Source organism: Alligator sinensis, unplaced genomic scaffold (genome assembly GCF_000455745.1).
Source record: "Alligator sinensis unplaced genomic scaffold, ASM45574v1 scaffold103_2, whole genome shotgun sequence".
Classification (NCBI taxonomy): domain Eukaryota; kingdom Metazoa; phylum Chordata; order Crocodylia; family Alligatoridae; genus Alligator; species Alligator sinensis.
The window spans coordinates 205,761-226,253 of record NW_005842166.1 but is presented as its reverse complement, the minus strand read 5'-3'; the positions used below and the strand labels follow the sequence as shown (position 1 = coordinate 226,253).

General features: G+C 47.1%; 1 protein-coding gene across 2 annotated transcripts in view; it reads left to right on the top strand.

The window, feature by feature from the left end:
- Positions 1-20,493, top strand: part of ZFR2 (zinc finger RNA binding protein 2) — a 124,015-nt gene that overhangs the window by 42,802 nt on the left and 60,720 nt on the right. For both annotated transcript variants that reach the window (XM_014520872.2, XM_025206621.1), the window contains exons 4-5: positions 16,139-16,354; positions 16,448-16,737. In XM_014520872.2, the coding sequence (XP_014376358.1) occupies positions 16,139-16,354; positions 16,448-16,737 (506 nt within the window). The remainder of the gene's footprint in view (positions 1-16,138; positions 16,355-16,447; positions 16,738-20,493) is intronic.

Here is a 20,493-nt window from a genome sequence, read left to right as displayed (position 1 = left end):
ATGTACTTTGGTTGGCTTGCTTCTCCCCCTGGTCTGCTGTCTTCTCTCCTCAGCCTCAAACATCTTGGATAAATAAGGGATACTTATACCCAGGCCCCTGTGCCCTCAATTTTTATAGGGCTCTTGTTCAGCCAGGTGAGGAAAAGTTCACCCCCACCCTTGGCACTCGTTTTGGTGCAAAAGGTTTGTATAACAGACGTGTTGGTGCCATCTTGGCAACTTTGTTTCTTTTGTCGATTCTTTTTTCCAAAACGGGCACTTAAAATTTGTGTAGATAAAAAATGAGCCACGTACTGACAGGTATGCCAAGGAAGGTTGCCCACAAGGTTCCTTTTGGGCAGTGGCACAACAGAGGGCTAGCCACAAGTCACCCATGTGTTGAGGCATTGGTCCCTGCTCACAGTCTCCATACCTGGTGAGCCAATGAGTCAGGATAAGAATGAATGAGTGAATGAATGAATGAAAATGTTAGCTATATGACATGTCCACCCAGGGGAGGACAAGAAGGAATGCCCCTAAACTGTTTTAGCGGACAGTTTCAGGTTGGATGAAAGGAAGAACTTGTTTACTGTAAGGGCGACCAGAATCTGGAATGCACTACCCAAGGTGGTTTTGGGGTCCCCAGCTGGACAGACCTTCCTGGAATCATTTGATCTCAGCAGTGTTCCTACACTGAGTAGTGTGTTTTGAACTGGATCATCTTTCCAGGTCCCTTCTAGCTGTTACTTTCTGTGAATCTCCATGATTCCTAACCCACTATTCATCAAACATGTCAACTGAACACTGTGAAGTGGGCTTGCTTCCATATTGTCTGCCATGAATAACAGGGAACCACCATGGATGGCATCATCCAGCATACATGCAAGGTCCATGCTGGCTGGGTCTGTCAACTCCTGGCGCATCATGATTAGCAAGGTAATACCAGCTTCCACCCCCCTTGTGCCACTATCGGAGTAACAGACGGGCACAAAATTAGTAACCGTTTTTCGGCTTTGAGTGCTTTCATTTGCCCTTTAAACTATCATGCGTTTCTCCAATTCCAAGGCAGCACTCATCAGGGAACTGCTTTCCCCCTGTACTTTGACTGGGTCATACAGAGGCCAGACTTGAGGCTTCTGTCTGTGCAAATGCCAAGGATGGAGCAGATGTGATCATGGTCAGTCATGGGGGGTGGGGAGAAAGGCTCAGGCAGGCATCCCTGGCACCAGTGTCTGGGTCAGTGGGTCATAGGGTCTTGGGTAAAGGTTCTTATTGTCAGACTGACTCCCCATAACCCCCCTCTCCCCCGGTGGTGTCTGGCAACAGGCAATTATACACAGGGTGCTCACAGGCACCAGTTGCACTGCAAAAAATATGTTGGCGCAGCAGTGCTCCCAAGACTGCATGAAAGCAGCGGCCTTGAGGAACCAATGCTACCCCCTACCTCCACTGAAATATACCTTTTAGTCGCGCTGTGTCTGAATTTCCAAAACCCCATTACCCAAAAGCAGTGATTCACTTGCCGGACTGATAGAAAACCCGATAAATGGTGTTCCATGATCCTGCAGGACCCTTAAGCACAGCCACCCACTTTATAATGGGTCATTTCTTTCCCCAACGTGCATGAATGCTCAGACTGACCTTTACTATAGGGTAGATAGAGTGGCACACCAGCATCGCCCTGGCCCCTTGTTCCCACCACCTCGGAACAGAGCGACACAGCACATGCACAGCCATAATAAGGTTAACATACATTTTTATTCATCCACTGTCCCTTCCCTAGAACTGGGCAGGAGCAAGTATGCCTCTCATGTCAAGGAAGGCATAGATTTCTGTGTCAATGTCATCCTCAGTATTGGGGCTTAGGGTTGTGTAGCACTGTGACAGGTATCCATCCATCCATCGGTGGAGGTTGCAGACCAGGCTTGCCCCCCATGCCGTCATAGCTAAATGTCCCAAACTATGAGTGCAGGTGTGCACGGGGCACCAGCAGGATTGCAGGGCATAGTGGCTAAGGCAACCTTCAGCCTGCACAAAGAACTCATTGCACATGGCCCAGGGCGCGCACAGCATTGCCCATTGGTGTGGCTGGAGGTGGTCTTCCCTGGGTCGCCTCCCTGGAGAGCCCCCCAGGGGGTTGGCAGCTGCCCATCAAAACCCTCACAACAGTTGTCCTGCAGCCCTGCATGACATGACCTTGGGCACCAAGGGCTGCGCAGCAGCAGATCAGAGTGGTTCTCCTGCATTTGTAGATGGGGTGGAGGAAAGTGTTTGTGTTGGTGGCTGCAGTTGCCTGCAGCCATCACCCAGTGGGATGCTGTCCACAGTGGACATGGGAGTGGGGGCGGGAGGGAGAGGGGGAAGGGGGCCTACAGCAGTCTCCTGGCTGTTGTGTCTGACCAGTTGACTTACCATTGTCACTGCGCACCACCGTGCACGGCTAAGACACGATCTGCGGAAAGGCAGGGTGCTGTAAAAGTTGCTGGGCATCTTATCTGTGAAAAGTTGCAAAGATTCACAAAGTGTAAAATGTTGCAAGGTTTCACAAAAGGCTTCGGTCTCTTGGCTCTCCAGAACCAACATCTGTACACAGAGGAGAGTCCAGCTCTGGGCACAGAACACCTCAAGGTCACACACATGCTGAATATAGAAATTATGTTTAAAGATGAAAATATTGAAGTCTATAGGTCTCACTTCATGACTGTTCTGCCCAAATTGTGCCACTTGCCAACCTTTTATGGGCAGGCACTTTCCTTTTCAATGCAGGATATTACCCAGCCACTTCACGTTTTGGAGAGGGCAATTATCACATACTCAGGCCGATTTCCCTGGCTTTGTTCTCCTGCTGCAGCAACAGGAACCAGTTCATAGTTTCATAGTTGGTAGGGTCGGAAGGGACCTGAGCAGATCATCAAGTCCGACCCCCTTCCATGGCAGGAAAGAGTACTGGGGTCAAACGACCCCAGCAAGGCGTTCGTCTAACCTCCTCTCAAAGACCCCCAGGGTAGGAGCCAGCACCACTTTGTTTGGAAGTTGGTTCCAGGTCCTAGCCGCCCTGACTGTGAAGTAGTGCCTCCTGATGTCTAGTCTGAGTTGACAGAGGGGTTTGTTAAAAGTTTATAAGAATGGACTTCACCTCCAACTCCCACCCACCATCCCCTATTGTGGAATGAAATCTTATTACCACTCTGTGTCCGAGGCAAGCCAGGGAATGTTTGGCTTTGCTTTTACCCCCCAACACCCAGATCCAGCCATTTTCATACCTTCCCAATAGAGAAGGCAGATGGGGATGGGAAATGCAGTTTTATTCTACCCAAGAACTTACTAAGAAACACACAGGAACAAATGGGAACCAAGAACTTACTGAACTATGAACAAATAGAAACCCCTCTCCCATCAATTGGCTCCCTTTCCCGCCCATGCACCCCCAGTCTGACCTGCCCCTTGCTCCCTGAACCACAGTAGTGCTCTCCTGACCCTACTGGCATTGGGGCGCTCCTCAGTTAATTGCAGTGTGGGTGGAGGAACAGGCTCAGCTGTAATACTCCTGGCTACCTCCTGGACAGAGGCAAGCTAAGTAGAGCTTGTGTGCACTTTCCAGGGGGCGGGGTGCTTATGAATAAGGGGCTTGTTCACACACTGAAGGACGTGGTCCTTAATTTGAAGGTCTCCTACAGATGCCCATGGCACTGCAGTGCCAGCTCAAGAAACTGGTTTGTGCAGTCTAGGAGCTGCTTCCTGAATTCTGTGGTGTTGTCCATGCTTCAAGTCTCCCGCTCATCATCTCTAAGCACCTTCTGGGTTTTGCCCTGCCAGTCATCTGCCACTTGGGTTTGTGCTGCCTTCCACTAAAGCCTCCATCATGCTGTCTCTAGAGCATTGCTGCCGGTGGCAGTATTTTCACATGTGCTTCACTCCAATGTGAGCTGGGGTCTGAGGTTTGGACGCATGTCCCCAGCTGGCATTGAAAATAGTAGCTGGAAAGAGGAATAGGAAAATGAAGTTTATGTGGTGAAATATCTCTTCCCCAAATGTTAAAAGGGATGGTTGCCCACATCCAAAGCTACATGCACAAGCCCCCCAGCACATCCAACCCAGCGGCACCAAAACAGTGCCTGCCATAGCAGCACAAATGGATATATTGCCCATTCCCCAATACAAGTCCCCAGTCACACGTCCTCTTGCGTCTCGGGAACAGAAACCAATCTTCGGGTCTCAGGAGGAATTTCTGATGCATTAACTGTCAGTAGTGTCCTCCTCATCATCATCTGTGCTTACTGATGAGGGTGTCGGGAAGACTGGGTTCATGATCAGGGTCACTGCCTCTTGGCCACCCCTGTCATTCAGCAGCATCGAGCAGTTGACCCAGTGCTCCGACATGCTCACGGTTTCCATCTCAGGACACTTTATGGCTCCTTCGTTAGGTGTGCTCTCCAGGACAACACCAGTCCCAAATAACCAGAGACAGGAAGCCTCTCCTGCATCCTTGGACAGAATGACAGACGGCTGGTCGTAAAATGGAGCAATTAGGCATGCTGCCCCAGAATGAGAGTTCTCACCTTTGGTCCAACGAAACACGTATTTCAGGGCTTTGATCTTGCTCCAGCACTGTCCAGTTCTGGTTGTGTCCTCACGCCTTCATTTACTTTGCTATTGCTGTATACACTGGCTTATTCCTCTTACTTTCCAGCTACTCAGTGATCTTTTCCTCCAACCAAGTGTCAGTCAAGTCTTTAAATTCTTCCCGGGTCCAGTTGGGGTCATGGTTGATAGATGTATCAGCCTCCTGCTCTGTTGCCTGCGTACTGGACTTGTTCTTCTGAGACATAGAGAAGCTTTGTATGCCCCAAAAGTTGTCAAGACCCTGAGGTATCCTGACAACAGAGTTACGGAAAGGTTTCTGGCAAACTTTGGGGGCTGTTATATAGATACTAGCAAATGGTCCATCAAAAATGACGGGAGGTGGCAGGGATGGAGCCCAGCATTCAACCCTGTGCCCCTGCCCCCCCCCCCCCCCCCCCCGTGCTAGTCTGGCCCCACCCACTTCAGGCCCGACCCGGTCCCCACTGGCAGTTTGGGTTTGGGGGAGGGGCTGCATCTCCCTCTTGCCCCCCCCACTGCAGGCCTGACTCTGTTGCCCTCCGTGCTGCAGCAGCCCTGCCCCCGCTTTGGGGCCAGGACCACTCCCCTCCTTGCCCCTGCCGCTTTGGCCATTCCCCACCCCTCCCCGGACTCTCCCCCCGCTCTGGGGCCAGACCCGTGTCTGCATCCCCTGCCCACCGCTTTGGGCCTGAGCCAGTACCCCCCTACCCCCCTCAGCTTTGGGTCCATGCCACACCCTACGGGCCCAGCAACAGCCACAGTCCCGGGCTTGGCGGTGGGCACAGGCCCAGTGCAGCAGCTGTGGGTATCAGCTTGGTGGTGGTGTGGTGGCCACGGTTACTGGTAACTGCCCCCTCCCCTGCCAACTCTTGTATGGGTGGCAAGCAGGGGATGCTCCAGGTGCTGGCTCCAAGGAGCAGATCGGGGAGGCGAGGCCAGTGCCCCCCAGCTCCGTCTCCTCTGTTATGGTGGGGCTCCATTCCCTGCCGTCCCCGCTCTGCCTCCAAGGAGCGGGCCCATCAGTCCCCACTGTCATGGCGGTGCTCCACCGTCTGTCCTGTCTAACTAGAGCATTCTGATTGGCTGCCGAGACAGCCGATCAGAGCACAAACAAAGCCTTATGGGCAGACAGATAGACAGACTATGGCTTTTATAATAGAATGTGTTGAACAAAGCTTTTTGAAAATTCCCTTTATGCATAACTATGAAGGTGTGAATTGCGTCTCAGAACCAGCAGGCAGGGCAATGTGCTCAAGTACTGTTTATGAACAAAGCAATGGTGATAGGCATAGAGGAAGTCAACCGGCATCTCTGATGCTGGTACCACCAAGAAGGCTTCACATTCCTTGACTATGGCGCACACTTCAGGGAAAGCCTGGGAAGGGACAGCATCCACCTCAAGAGGAAAGGTTCACAGCCAGGATGGCCGATCTTCTGGACAGGACTTGAAACAGATTGCTGGGGGACAGGGATACACAAATTCAAACATGTCCAGGAACCAACATACATGTAAGCCCAGTAGATAGGGACACTGGGCGAGCCACTCTTGCAGGTGCTGAGGGAACAGTTCTTCATCAGCAGAACAGGAAGATGAGGGCCTTAAGAGGAGGACTCGGGTGCCTGTATACTAACTCCAGGAGCATGGGGAACAAGCAGGAGGAGCTAGCCTTGAATGTGCTTCAAGGATTGTGTCCTTTAGGAATGACCACTCTTCACGCACTCCTTTTGCCTTCAGTCCCTGGTCTCACAGCACATTCCCTACTAGTGACCTGAGCTTGTTGAAGTTTGCATTTTTGAAGTCCAAAACTTTAAGCCGCTATCCGATTTGTCTGCTTTGCAACAGACTGTGAACGTAATGGTTTCTTGGTCACTATGACCCAGGCTGCCCTGTTTAAGTCAGTCACCAGGTCATCTTTTTTGGCCAGGACCAAGTCTAGAAGAGCGTTACCTCTGGTTGGCCCATGCACCTCCTGAGTCAGAAAAAGCTCTTTGATACAGGTCTGGTTAATCAGATCGTCTCGATGCTGGGGCCAAAAATAGTGAGGCAGGACACTGTCGTGTAGAGCCATGGCGCCAGACATCATGAAACTGGCCACCCCTGTCAGCCTCCACTACATCACAAACCAATTCGGTGTGGCTCCCTGCATGGCCAGGATGGCAAGTTGCAAGGTATGCCAGTTGTTACAAGACGTCATGGCACACAACTTTATTTGCCTCAGTAACCCCCAGGAAGTTATTGATGGCTTCAATACCATGGGATTTTCTAATGGTGTGTGTGCTGTATACAGCCACACATCCCTGTGATATCTCCTTTGCAGGCAAGCTGCTCATTCACGAACAGGAAGGGATTTGCCTTGGTGATCCTGCAAGCTAGGGTGGATCATCGGTGCCAGTTCACTAACATTTATATAGGCTGGGCAGGCAGTGCACATGATGCGCATACGTTTAGAAACTCTCTACTGCCTGGTTTGATGGAGAAAGGACACCATGCCCCTGGAGTCCCTGACAGTGATCCATGGTGTTGCTGTCCCCCCACTTATTATAGAAGGACACGGCTTACCCCCTCAAGCCCTAGCTCATGAAGCCATATGGAGGACATGTTACCAACCTGCAAAAGATGGCTTTCAACTACCATCTTAGCAAATGCAGGACGGCTGCTGAATGTGCCTTTGGCCACCTCAAAGCACAGTAGAGGGCACTGAACTGCAGGCTTGAGTTGGACCCTGAATATATAACAGCTTTTATAGTGGCATCCTGCGTGCTCCACAATATTTGTGAAACCAGGGGGAGGTTTTCAATGAGTTGCGATCTGATGAAGCGCGGGAGGCAGCAGGCAGACAGAGACGTGGGTGGGCAGCGCATAGCACCCCACAACATAGGCATGGAGATGCTGGTTGGGTGGCCCTTGTGTGGGATTGCCTGGCTGCACATATGGATTCTGCCAATAACAAGCACTGGCTAGTTCTTCTGATAAAAATAATGTTTTTGTCATTTTATAACACAAAACTTCTGTCTCTTCAGTACATTGTCTGTAGTGGCGGGGAGGAGGTTGCAGTGAAGGTGGGTGGTGGAGGTGTGGGCGGGGTCCCCCTGTGGGCAGCTGTGGCTTCCCGTGGTTACTTGAACGATGAATAGCTCGCTGCCACCGGGGACTGCAGCAGGGCATGAGGGGAGGGAGCAGCTGCCCCAGCGGGATAAGGGGGTTATTGTTTGCAGGCTGCCAGCTGCGAGGGCAGGGGGGGGGACCCATGCACGCACAACTCTGTGCCCGACACCCAGCACAGGTCCACAATGCTAGGTAGCTTAGCCTCCAAGGATGGACCATGTCCTGTGAAGTGTTAATGAAACTACTTGGCACAGGTGTGAGGTGGGGGGTTGGTATAAGCCTGCAGGAGTCCTCGGCGTTTTGGTGGGTGGGAGTGGGGCATTGGTGTGTGTGTGTGTGGACAGTAATCAAGACTGGAATACAGGCAGTTCAGAGGTAAGATGATAACTACTAAGTGAATAGACATGGAAATAGAAATGGAGATAGAAATGGAGAATTGACAGAATAGTCTTTTGGTAAGCAGGGAATGGGTATAAGCCTTCCTGCAGTTTGGTAGGGGAGGACGCCTGCTAAAACTCCAGGAGCACCCAACCATGGCTATGACTGTACTGAGAGGTAGTACATAGTAATTGCACACAAAGGCAAGTCTGGTTAATGGGTGCCCAACTTTCTCTTTATGTAGGAAAAGATTGCAGCCCCCCCTTCTCCCACATACACACCCACGCAGATTAACACTCGGGACAGCTACCGGCAGGGGCTCTATTGATGGCTTCAGAACAGGGCAAGGGTGTAGGAGCCTTGGCAAGGCTGGGACCAGGGCCCAAATGAATCTTAATCCACCCATGTGGAAAATTACAGTCCCCAAAGTTCCATGGGCTGCCAGCAGGTTTGGTTGGAATGGGATTGGCTGGGTAAAACATGGATTATCTGCGCCTGGAGAAAGTTATGCTCCCAACAGAAAAGTTCCTTGGGTAGCAGCACGTTTGCTTATGACACACACTCCCATCCAGCAGGGCAGATGGAGCCCTGCCTTGAGGGACAAACCCCAGCTCTGAGACTGGTACCAGTGGTGGTGGTGGTTCTGCCACCCCCCGTCATGTGGGTCCTGCTTCCCCCACCACCTCCCCAACCTTTAATAACACCTACCCATGCAGAAGATGCACAGGTAGTAAGTTTGTCACTGAGGGGGTGTGCCTTGGCACATGTTACCATGTTACTTAGTGGTAACTTGTGCCACTCCTATAACTAGAATTGCCTTCCAGAAAATCCATGCACAGTGGACGCATGGTCGCAGACCCCTGCCCCAGGACATGCTGCTGCCAAGCTGATAAATAGGTCTTGAAATCTCCCACCGGGGATCTTGTAGCCTGTAGCGGGGAGGCCAAGAAGGTGGTTTTGGGAGCGTGGGGCAAAGCTGTCTTGTCTCTTGCCTTACGAAACAATAAAACAGCAAAGATGATGTGATGCTGCCGGATTTTTTTCTTTGGGTTCTGTTAATTTATAGTTGTCGTTTTTTATATTTGTGTGTTTGTTTTTCTTGAAAAAAAAGTTTTTATTCTTCTTTGCTTTTGTAAATAAAAGGTTGTAATTTACACGGTTCCTTCCAGACATGGTGTGTTTTTTTCGTAACTGGTGACTGCGGGTGCTGGAGTGGGTGGGGAGGAGCTTCCCGTGGTTACCTGAACAACGAGTAGTCGGCTGCCACTGAGGAATGTGGCAGGGCATAGGGGGAGAGGAGCTGCCTGGGCAGAGGAAGGCTTTCTTATTTTTATTTATACTTTCTTAGTTTTAAAAAGATATTTCTGTCATTGAAAGTACTTATTTTTTGTAAGAGCAGTTGATTGATTTTGTTTTAAACTGTGTTTTATGTTTGTTTTCTGGGTAATCCATATATTACCTTCTCATTCTGAGATATATATATAAATCATGGTATGTCCTGAAAAAAAAAAAAAAGATTTAAAATAAAGATGTGCTAGGTGAGACATTGTGGTGGTGACCCTGGGGCATGGCAGGCTGCAGATCGCGGTTGTGCCCCAGCGACGGACCGCGCTGTTACCACTGCAAAATGCCAGGGAGGCTGCACTACAGCTCCACACCATGCTGCGTGCCCGCTGCGCACCTTGACGGCTTGGCCACCACTAGCTAAGTGGGGGAATATAGCCACCCCAGAATTGCATATATCCATGTACACAGCCCTGTGCATCTGGCCCAGTATCCACGGAAACCCCATGGCTGTGATATCACAATGCAGCTGCTGCAGGAGTCGGTCTCCATGGAAACCAGCCCAAGACACAACAGCAGGGGCTGCTGGAAAATGTAGTCCAGTAACAACAGAAAAAACATGGAGGGGGGCAGCACAACAACTCTACCCCAGCATTGGTACCTGTAATGTGGTACCCTGTCGTGGTGGTGATGGTCCAACCACCACCACTGGTAGTTTACATGGTCCCCCCGCCACCACCGCACCCAGCACCCAGGATGAGCAGCCACCACAGGATTGCACCTACCAGTAAATTTGCCGTTGAGGGGGTGTGCCTCGGCACATGCTGATACTTTAATATTTCAGGGTAACTTTCCTATTTCTTATATTTGCATTCCAGGAACCTGATGCATGGTGGGTGCTGCATGCCAGACCCACCACCTGCGATACATTGCATCCCGGGTCATATTTAGGTAATTTCAGAATCTCCCACCAGAGACTCTGTAGTGTACTTTGTAGCCAGTAGTGGGGAGGTGAAGCAGGTGGTTTTGGGAGTATGGGCCAAAACCTCCTCTTCTTTCTTCCCCTGCAGGCCTCTTAGAAGAGCAGAGATAGAGCAGAGGGATGAAGAAGAAAGTGAATTAGAAGATAGACACAGATATAAATAGAGTTAGAAACATTACAGGTAGAATAGAGTAGAATAGATATGTAGATAGAGTGTGTAGATAGATATGTAAGCAGACAGATATGTAACTAGACATATATGTAGAGTAGAATACAGATAGAAATAGATATGCAAATAGATATAATAATTGAGTGTAAATAGTATGAATAGTATATAGTATAAATAGTGTTAATAGGACTATAGTAAAGTAAATAATATACGTTTTAGTAGGTTTTTTTACTGGAGTTTATGTAATTATTTAAGCATACAAGGGAAAATGCTGTATTTTTACATTTCTTTTTACTTTTTATACTGTAAATTTATTTTTATACATACTGTATTTTAAACTGGTTTTTTTTATAATGACTAGGAGTTTTTTTTCTCTAAATCATGTGTGTTGGAAAATTTTAAAAAAAATTAAAATAAAGGTTAAAATTCATACAGTTCCTTCTAAATGCTGTATTTTTACATTTCTTTTTACTTTTTATACTGTAAATTTATTTTTATACATACTGTATTTTATACTGGTTTTTTTTATAATGACTAGGAGTTTTTTTTCTCTAAATCGTGTGTTGGAAAATTTTTTAAAAAATTAAAATAAAGGTTAAAATTCATACGGTTCCTTCTAGATGTGGCATTTTTTTTATCATAGGCAGATTCACGTAGGAGTCAATGTAGTTGGGGATGGGTGAGGGAGGTCATGATCATTGCTTAGCATAGAGATCCCTGGCTTCATGGGAATGGGCCTTTCGGGGGCATTTCGGGAGTGAGGGAGGGGATTCGTGATTTAAATGCGCCCCCCTGCTGTAATGCAGTACCAAAGATAGCAGTGGGTGGTTTGGTATGCAGCTCCTAAAGGCTACCACATGTGAACACTGATGCCACAGTTAAAAAAAACCCAACATTTTAAATGTATTAAACCTATTTAATTTAATGAGAATTAACCCAGTTATGTGTACAAGCGCCCTACATGCTAGCAAGCAAACTTGGAGATGTCTTGCCTGGCTGACAGCTTTTGCCTTCATTGGACATTAATGATTCCTTTCTAAAGAGTTTGGTATGATCAAGGCTTGTTTAACATAGGAATAGTTCTTTATAAAATGTTCTGTTTCTTTCCTTGAGGAAAAAATTTTAAGATACCCAGTTATTTGGAAGAGAAGCTGGAGCTGGTAGGGTAGATCTAGATTTGTCAATACCGCTCTTGTAGTCACAAGGATATCCTTCTGAACTCAAAAAGAAAAGGGAGAAAGAGCAAAAAAAAAAAAAATCTTCCCTTGTTCTTGTACTGCGTTAACAACCCTTCTTATTCTTTTTATTTTCCATACATCATATTCTCTGCTTTAATCCAAAAATTACTCTCTTTCCTCATAAGCATCATTGTCCAATAGGGACAATGGAACTAAAGACAAACTCAGAAAAGCTAAGTATATGGTTGCTTCCTTTTACAAGGAGTGAATGCCGTCTCTTCAGGGTGTGGCTTGGGATGACTTTTGCCAGGGATAATTTAAGACATCTCTTAAGGTGCATTTTCTCTCATCAAAAGTAAATTTGTTTTAAATAAAATAAATATCTCTAAGATTACTGTTCCATATTCACTGGTGCAAACTATTGGAACATAATTTTGGTCACCCCAAAAAATCCTAGATCTAATTTGGTCAATTTACAAATAAAAAAATATTGATTTGCTACACACTTTGTAAATGCAGCCAGGGGCTGGTTTCTTCTTCCCTTACACATCATTTATACCAGGGGTTGTCAACCGGGGGTACGCATACCCCTGGGAGTACTTGAACTGGTCCTAGGGGATATGCATGGGCAGGCGGGGATGGAATGCCACTGCCTCCCAGGAGTAGGGCCGGGGTGGGGTGAGGGCAGCATCACCCCTCTGCGGGGAGAGGAGGCTTGCACACGACAGCCATCGCTGCCACACACCAGCCCGGTGAGCTTTCCTGCCCTACAGAGGGGTGATGCTGCCCTCACCCCGGCCCGGTGAGCTTTCCCGCCCCGGCCCTGCTCCTGGCAGGCGGTGGTGCTCCGTCCCCACCCACCCGCATGGCGTCGCCGCCTCCCTGCTCCACATCCAGCCACGCACTCTTCCCACTGCCCCCGTCCCCACTCAGCATCCGGCCGCCAGGTGTACTTAGACTAAAAAGGGTTGAAAACCCATGATTTTTACTAATTAATCTTATTATAGGCCATATTTTGACATCATAACAACAAGACTGCTGCAAGTCATTTATTCAAATACTAATGAAAATCCCAGTAACTTTTAATTCTCTTCATGTTCCTTCGCAAATACCTGCACAGTACCTCACTTGAGGATATGCCCAGAATCTTTTCAGGAACATGTCTTCTCTGAGTCTGTTTAATTTATGCCAGCATATAACCTGTGTTACTCAAAAAGATGTCTGAAATGTTGATGCCTGGACAGATAAACACAATACATATATCTTCAGGCACCAGATATGGTGAGTGAAGAATATATAAGTTTTCACAAATTCCACTTTTTCACCCTTCCCTCCAACCAGAACAAAAAATAGTGGTGCTACAAACTAGAAGAAGTAAAAGCCATAACTCCAGTTCTTCTAGAACAAAAATCAGGAAACTGTTCCAGGTCTGTTGTTTCAGAGCAAACTGTAGGTTTTATATTGGCTCTCTCTGTCTCCTCTAAATCTGGGGGGAAAAGGTTCTAAAGGGAATTTATGAGATTGGTAACTATGAAACTAGATGTCAACAGGCAATTGTTTGAAATTTTCTACCTAAACAATTTCCTCAATCCTATTGTGTTTGCTATAGCCGCAGTACAAGATACAGACTTACCATTATCTTCACAATTGCTCGATAAACAGAACAATTTGAAATGTAGAAAAGCATGTCAGACAGATTATGTTCAGTGCAACCTCTGTGGGATTATGGTTTTTGCAACCAGCTCAAAAGCTCCTGAAATTCCCTTGCAGAATGACTACTTCTTCAGGACCAGACATTGCATGCCCTGGAGCGCTGTAACCTCATCATGGACAAATTCCAGTATTCCATCTAATTTAGCTTTAACATGTATCATAAAATTATGGTACAGCCCATAAGAGTATAGAATCCTAGTGCTTTTGCAGAGATTGTTTAACAAGGAATTCTGTCCTTTTTGTAGAACTGGAACGTCCAGCTACAGAACCTCTACCACTCCTACTCCTCTGCCTTATACCCAGGGGAGATCCCTCGTCCCTCCCTCCCTTATGTCCTTTCCAAGACCACAGCTTGCTCTCCTGTATAACAACTCTTCCTTCCCCAATAAGGGGTACCATTGCTTTCTTGACAGTAACTAGACACCTAGCACAGGAATTCAACAACTCTTCCTCCATTCTATCAGTGTGTCACCTACGCAGAAGAACAGAACACGCGCTTAGCTTTAACAGTTTTTCCATGGCATTTCTGCTAAAACAAAAGCCAACAAATGATTTTGGTTTTTCCTGACTGTCTATAATTGATTTCTCACAATATCAGTCTTTAATTGAACCAGTAGACTTCACTTCTATTTCTAACACTACTGTTTTCTAAAAGATTTCAGAGTCTAGCCCTTTCCAGGAGCTTTATAGAGCAGACTGCCAGATCACATGGAGGGGGTTACGTAAGCATGGGACACTTTTTGCTTGAATCTCTTTCCCTGTCCAACAAATAAGACCTCTAAGATTTTCCAAAGATACCAGAGAGGCTGTTGCTATGTTGCCAGTCCATGACACAAAGGTGATAATCTAACTCCTGTATATCATCCAACCAAAAGTGCCAGGAAAGATCACTCTTGTTTTGCCTGATTGACTTCTAAATCCACTTTTGGCTCTGAGGGCTGTGATTTCTTTGCTTGACGCAGAAAGTGAGATGTGCTCCAATTTTCCTACATGTCTATTCCAGCTAGATTTTGTAAGGCAGAATCTGAGAGGTTAGATATCTTAACCTAGTCATATGATCAGGTTTTATTGGTGGAAAACTTTTTTTTTTAAAGTAGAAAAGACCTCCCAACCTTATCAGATCATATAGCATATATATCCTCATTAATAGAGACTTTACAGTATAACTATAATGCTGCATTCCCACATAGATCATCATCAGTAGGGCTAGAACTTGGACCTCTGGCTCTTAACATGTGACCCTCTGATGCACAAGCAAAAAAATCCTTGTCATCAAGCTTAGGCTGTAGCAGGTTCCTCCACCTCTGTGGCCTAGGTACCAGGAGAAGGAGATGAACCTCTAAAATGTGTGCCTGTGGATTTCACTGGTACCTTCTTATACCCTCCATCACAGCCATATTGGAATCCCTTATGAAAAGATTAAGCCCCGGCTTCTTGTATGTAACATGGTCAGCATTAAAAGGTCTGTCTTCAGTGAGATGAGTTAAACAGTAATACTCTCCATCACTTCATTGGTCCTTTTTTATTGGGTTCTGTGTGGCTATGTGAAAGAGGGGTCAGAGCAGATTTCCTTGTGGATCTTTTTAAACAAAAAGTTGGGACAGTCTAGATGTCTATAGTATCTTAAGGCATTACTTTGGTAGAACCAAGTCAAACTTTCCTCATTTTTATAAGGCATCTACAAGATGAACAAAAAAGCCTCAAAACTACATTTTTCTGCACAGGCCAGTCTGGCAGTGAAACCCAGATACTTCATATCTAGTAAGAATCCTTTAAGAAAATCCATTTAGCACACTATAAGGCTCATATTTCTTTATTGGGTGCAAAGAAATGGTGCTTCCAAGCAGAAAACTTTCAAGATAAATATGAGATCCCTCTATGTTCTTTCACTTAATACAATATTGAAAAGTTTCAACTTAGTGAAACTTTACTAGTTTGTAGCCATAGGGTTTAATAAGCTGCCACTGATGTAAAATAGTTACACTAAAAAATCTAATGGTCAGATGGACCTGTGCCTTCCTTTTGACCATTATGTTGTTTCTGGTTACATTCATCATTTTATCACCTGATAGTTCCCAGCAGTGAGTCTTTTGGATAGCTGGATGGAATGTGCATGTGAGAGAAAACAAAATATTTCTCATAATTAGGACATCCACCATTCCAGAGGAACCCTCCTATGTTTTCAGGTTATTGGTTTTTATAATCTTCAAGGAAGTGTTTCTTATTGGTGCTTAAAAATATCTTTTTCCAGTTTTAACCAATTTGTATGAAAGCTTGGGAATAGATCTTCTGGGGTACTTCCTGTTCTGCAACTGGTTATTGGAGTCTCCCTTTAACACTTGAAATCAGAGCCAGCTGCCCCTTCATGGATGAGTGAGTGGAACCTATCCAACTGTGAGTTCCATTATGAGAAACAATATTAACAGGTAAGGAAAAATATCTACTTTCATTTACTGTGTTTTTAACTGTTTATTATGGCAGAATAGGAAAAAAGAAGGACTAACCAGGTCTTTAGCTGTATTTTTCGTAACCTGAAATACTTCAGTCAAATTACCTGTAATAGTTTTCTTTCCAGGCTAATGTATTTGTGGTACAGTTATATCTTGTTACTTAATACTTTCTGTCTTCTGGTTTAACAAATAGTATATTAAGAATAAAGAGGAAGGTAGGTTGGTGCAAATGTTAAAAAACATCATGCATCTGTTTTTATTTTTGCCAGAAGATGACTATATATATTTGTTTTTTAGGTTCCAAAGGCAGCTATGGTCAATCTACTGTATATAATCCAAGCCAGCCTGAGAGGCAGGTGACTGCAATTAAGCCAGTTCAAGCAACAAGTTCCACACCTACAAGCTATAATACCTACCCAGCAGTGACAACGGTTCACCAGAATACATCTGCCTCCCCCATTTCTTCATACACTCCCTCCTCTTTATATACCTCCACTTCTGTACCTTATTCTGGTAAGGAGAAACTTGGTGCAGGTTTCCAACTATAAGTTTTTACTTAGACCACAAACGGCAAAAAGTGCTTTCTTTTCTCTTTCTTCCTGCTAGGGTCAAATTATCCCAATTATGATGCCACAACATACACAGCAGCTACTACTTACTATCAACCACCTCAGCAGGCCCAAGCCCAACAGCAGCCACCACCCTTGTCACAGCAACCAAAAACCACAAGCTCTTCTTCATGGAGCAGCACAGGGAACAGCGCTAACAACAGTTCGAACAACAGCTTCAACAAGAAACCACTTTTTCAAAACAAGCAGCTGAAACCCAAAGGACCACCTAAACAACCTCAGCTTCACTACTGTGACATTTGCAAGATCAGTTGTGCTGGTCCCCAGGTTAGCTATCCTTTTTTGCCCATGTTCCCACTTTATGTAATCTACACCCTTTTCCAATCATGTAGTTTAACAAATGACATCTTATTGATCCATAATGAATTACTGTTAGGGGCTTAATGATGCATAGACAGAGCTAATTTCCCTTTGTTACAGGGTGTAGTTGCGTAAGTGTCCAGGTATACCAGGCTTATTAAACTGTTTATTAGCATGCTGGATGAAACCATATACTCACAGGTAAGCATTGCAAGTTCCTGATGTGCTAGGTTGAACAATGTACTTCTGTTTGTAGTTTATGAACAATTATATTTTGAGCAAGTAACACAAAATTATCTTACACATTTGCCACAAAAGGCTGTAAATACCCCAGGTATAACAATTTTTGACAGTTGCTGTAAAAATTAAAACAAGTCCTAACCTATGGCCTGTCTTCTCTTCACGGCCAGTTTCCAAATTACTGCTGTTGTGTGCCACTTCCCTACCTACATGTCTGTCTCTCTGCTCCTTCTGGTCTTCCTAATCTCAGCATATTTTTATGGAACCTGCTGCTGGCTGCATTTCAAATTGAATAACACTTGTGCCCTCTGGTGGGCCAATATTTTCCTTTCAGTGGGTGCTTGTACATGCAAAAAGGTAATAAGGATCAATTCTGGATGAAATAAGTCTATGGGTACTATATGCAAATTACTACAGCTGTGTTTAATTTGCTCCTCAATTCCATGTGCATTTTCTTAAAGCCTACCTGCCTCTCCCACGGCGGGGGGGCAAGCTGCCAGTGGGCCAAGCTGTGGGGGACCCTGGTGGGTCCCTCCATGGTGGCAGTGCCCCCCAGGCAGCACCTGCCCACTGGCTCCCAGCCCAGGCAGTCCCAGGGGGCCACGCAGCTGCAAAGGGAAGCAATGGGCCCCATGCAGCTCAGGCTGTGCAACCCGGCAGCAGCTGGTACAGGCAAGCTCAACTGAAGGTGGAAAAAAAAAGCAATGAGGAGCCTGATCCTTTTTTTTTTTTTCCTCCTGGAACTTGCCTGACTGTCTGAGCTGTGCAGGGCCCAGTGCTTCCTTTCACAGCTGTGGCACCCCTTGAGACCGCCTGGGCTGGGTGCCAGCGGGCGGGTGCTACCTGGGGGTGCTGGCACCATGGAGGGAAGCAGCTCCGTACCCCTTGTATACACACAATGGGGGTTTAGTTTGGTTTAGCTCTCCCTAAATTGAAATGGTGGAAACAGTGGGTTTTTAAAAACCCACTCTTTCAATTTAGGGAGAACTAAACTGAACTAAACCCCCAAGTATAGAATCTGATTATTGGAAGTTTGCCTAAATTTGTCCCCCTTCCACTGCTACAGCAGGAAAAATAAATCTGGGGTAGCCCCCTTGCCCTCTGCCTCCCCCTGCAGCCCCTTCCCCCCAGCCCACCTTACTGTCAGTCCCTGCTCTCCCTGAGCACATGGAATTGAGGAGCAAATTTGAAAACAGTGACCTTGAAATTAAACATAGTTGTAGTAATTTGCATATAGTACCCATAGACTTATCCAGAATTGATCCTTATTACCCTTTTTTTTTTTAAACTGCTGCAATTTGTAGCACAGGCACTCCATAAACACACTTCTAAGCAGCGCTTTAGCACTTATATATAGTACAAACTATGTATATTAGCCCAAAGTCAAAAGGCTCATGATTTGCCATGTAGTTTATTGGGCTGGGCCCCAGCAGAGACAAGGATTTCAAGCCAAGGTGACTCCTCAGTTCAGCACTGCTCAGTATATGTGTGTACTCCAAACACCCCCTCAACCAGATACCTCCATGTGCTAATTAGCCCCCACTCATGACTGGAACTAGGTGGTGTTGTCATTAGGGGTGCACCAATAGAGATTTTTGCAGCTGATTTTTGCAAATCAGCAAAAATGGCCGATTTTTTAGGGAGGCATGTCGGCTGATACCAATCCGATTTCCAATACCCAGCCCGGCAGCGTGGAGAGCTGCCTCCAGCAAGTAATTCTGGTGTGGTGGAAGGGGAGGGAAGGGGCATGGGTGTGCAGATCAAGGCCCCCTTGGGAAGGGAGGTGGGGGGCTGAGGCTGGGGGAAGTGCTGCTCAGGGCAGGTGCGAGACAGAGCCGTGGCTCATCTGGGGGATAGGGAGAGAGGGATCTGCATGGAACAGGGCCAGGGCTGCGCGAAGCTCTTTCCAGTGGGGCAGGGCTACACCAGGAAGGGGCTACAGCGAATTTGTGGCTGCAGCCCACCCCACTGAGAAGAACCTGACGCAGTCCCGGCTCCAGCCCACCCTGCCCTGTGCAGATCCGGGGGTACACGCCCCTCTGTGCCCTCCCGGACGAGCAGCGGGAGCCACCAGTTGAGCAGGCGAGCGCCGGATGAGCCACTGGACCAGCAGCTCCCGAACCAGTGGCGCCCCCCAGCCCCTCCCTGCGCCCCCAGGATGAGCTGCACCTCTGTGCCATTCCCGCTCCAGCTGGGCAATGCTTGCCCCAGCCCCACGCCTCCCTCCCCATGGGGGCCTTGATCATGCCCCTTCCTTCCCCACTCCCCTTCCACCACACCAGACTTACCAGCTGGAGGCAGCTCTCCATGCTGCTGGGCTGAGCTCCTCGCTGCCTGTGCTGTGCTGCAGCTGCATGCATGCACAGGCCATTTATCAGCCAAATTATTGGCCTGATATGGCTGATTTCCAATATATTAAATTTTCTTTATATCGGTGCCAATCTGATATCAGACCAGTGTCGGTGCACTTCTAGTTGTCATGAGTCGTAGGATGCTCCATTAATTTATATTCAGATGAAGCGCAGGACAACCTGGTCAGGCTTCACATCGTGGAGGTCAAGGCCACCCTAATCATATACAACAGGCTGAGAGAGGGTGCAACAGAAGGATTGTGGGTGAACTGTTTGGGGCCCTATTTGGTGATGCTTGCCAGGCATTTAAGGTTGGTGAAGGAACAGGAATCATTAGAAATGGGAAAGAAAGGCACAGCTCATCTGTGGGAGTGAAAAGGAAGTTGAAATATAGATTCATAGAGTCGGAAGGGACCTCAGTGGGCCATCTAGTCTGACCCCTGCCCCTGGCCAACCCTGGAGTCATGTGATCCCAGCCAGGTGCCTGTCCAGTCTCTTCTTGAAGACCCCCAAGGATGGGGCAAGCACCACCTCCCTTGGGAACCCATTCCAGATTCTGGCAACCCTGACCGTGAAGAACTTTTTCCTAATGTCCAGCCTGAACCTTCTTTCTGGTAGCTTATAGCCATTGTTCCTTGTCGTTCCAGGGGGTGCCCTGGTGAACAGATCGTTGCCTACTTCATGTTGCTCTCCCCTTATGCATTTGTACGCTGCCCCTGTCAGCCTTCTCTTGGAGAGGCTGAAGAGGTTAAGATCCCTTAGCCTTTCCTCGTAGGGCCTTCCCTGCAGGCCTCTAATCAGGCAAGTGGCTCTTCTTTGGACCCTCTCCAGGTTGTCCACATCCTGCTTGAACTGCGGTGTCCAGAACTGGACACAGTACTCCAGCTGCGGTCTGACCAGTGCCACATAGACAGGGAGAATCACTTCCTTGGACCTGTTTGTAAAGCACCTACGGATACATGACAACCTGACCAGTGCCACATAGACAGGGAGAATCACTTCCTTGGACCTGTTTGTAAAGCACCTACGGATACATGACAACGTGTGATTGGCTCTGCCAACTGCTTCATCACATTGGCGACTCATGTTCATCCTGGAGTCAACAGTGACTCCAAGATCTTTTTCTGCCTCA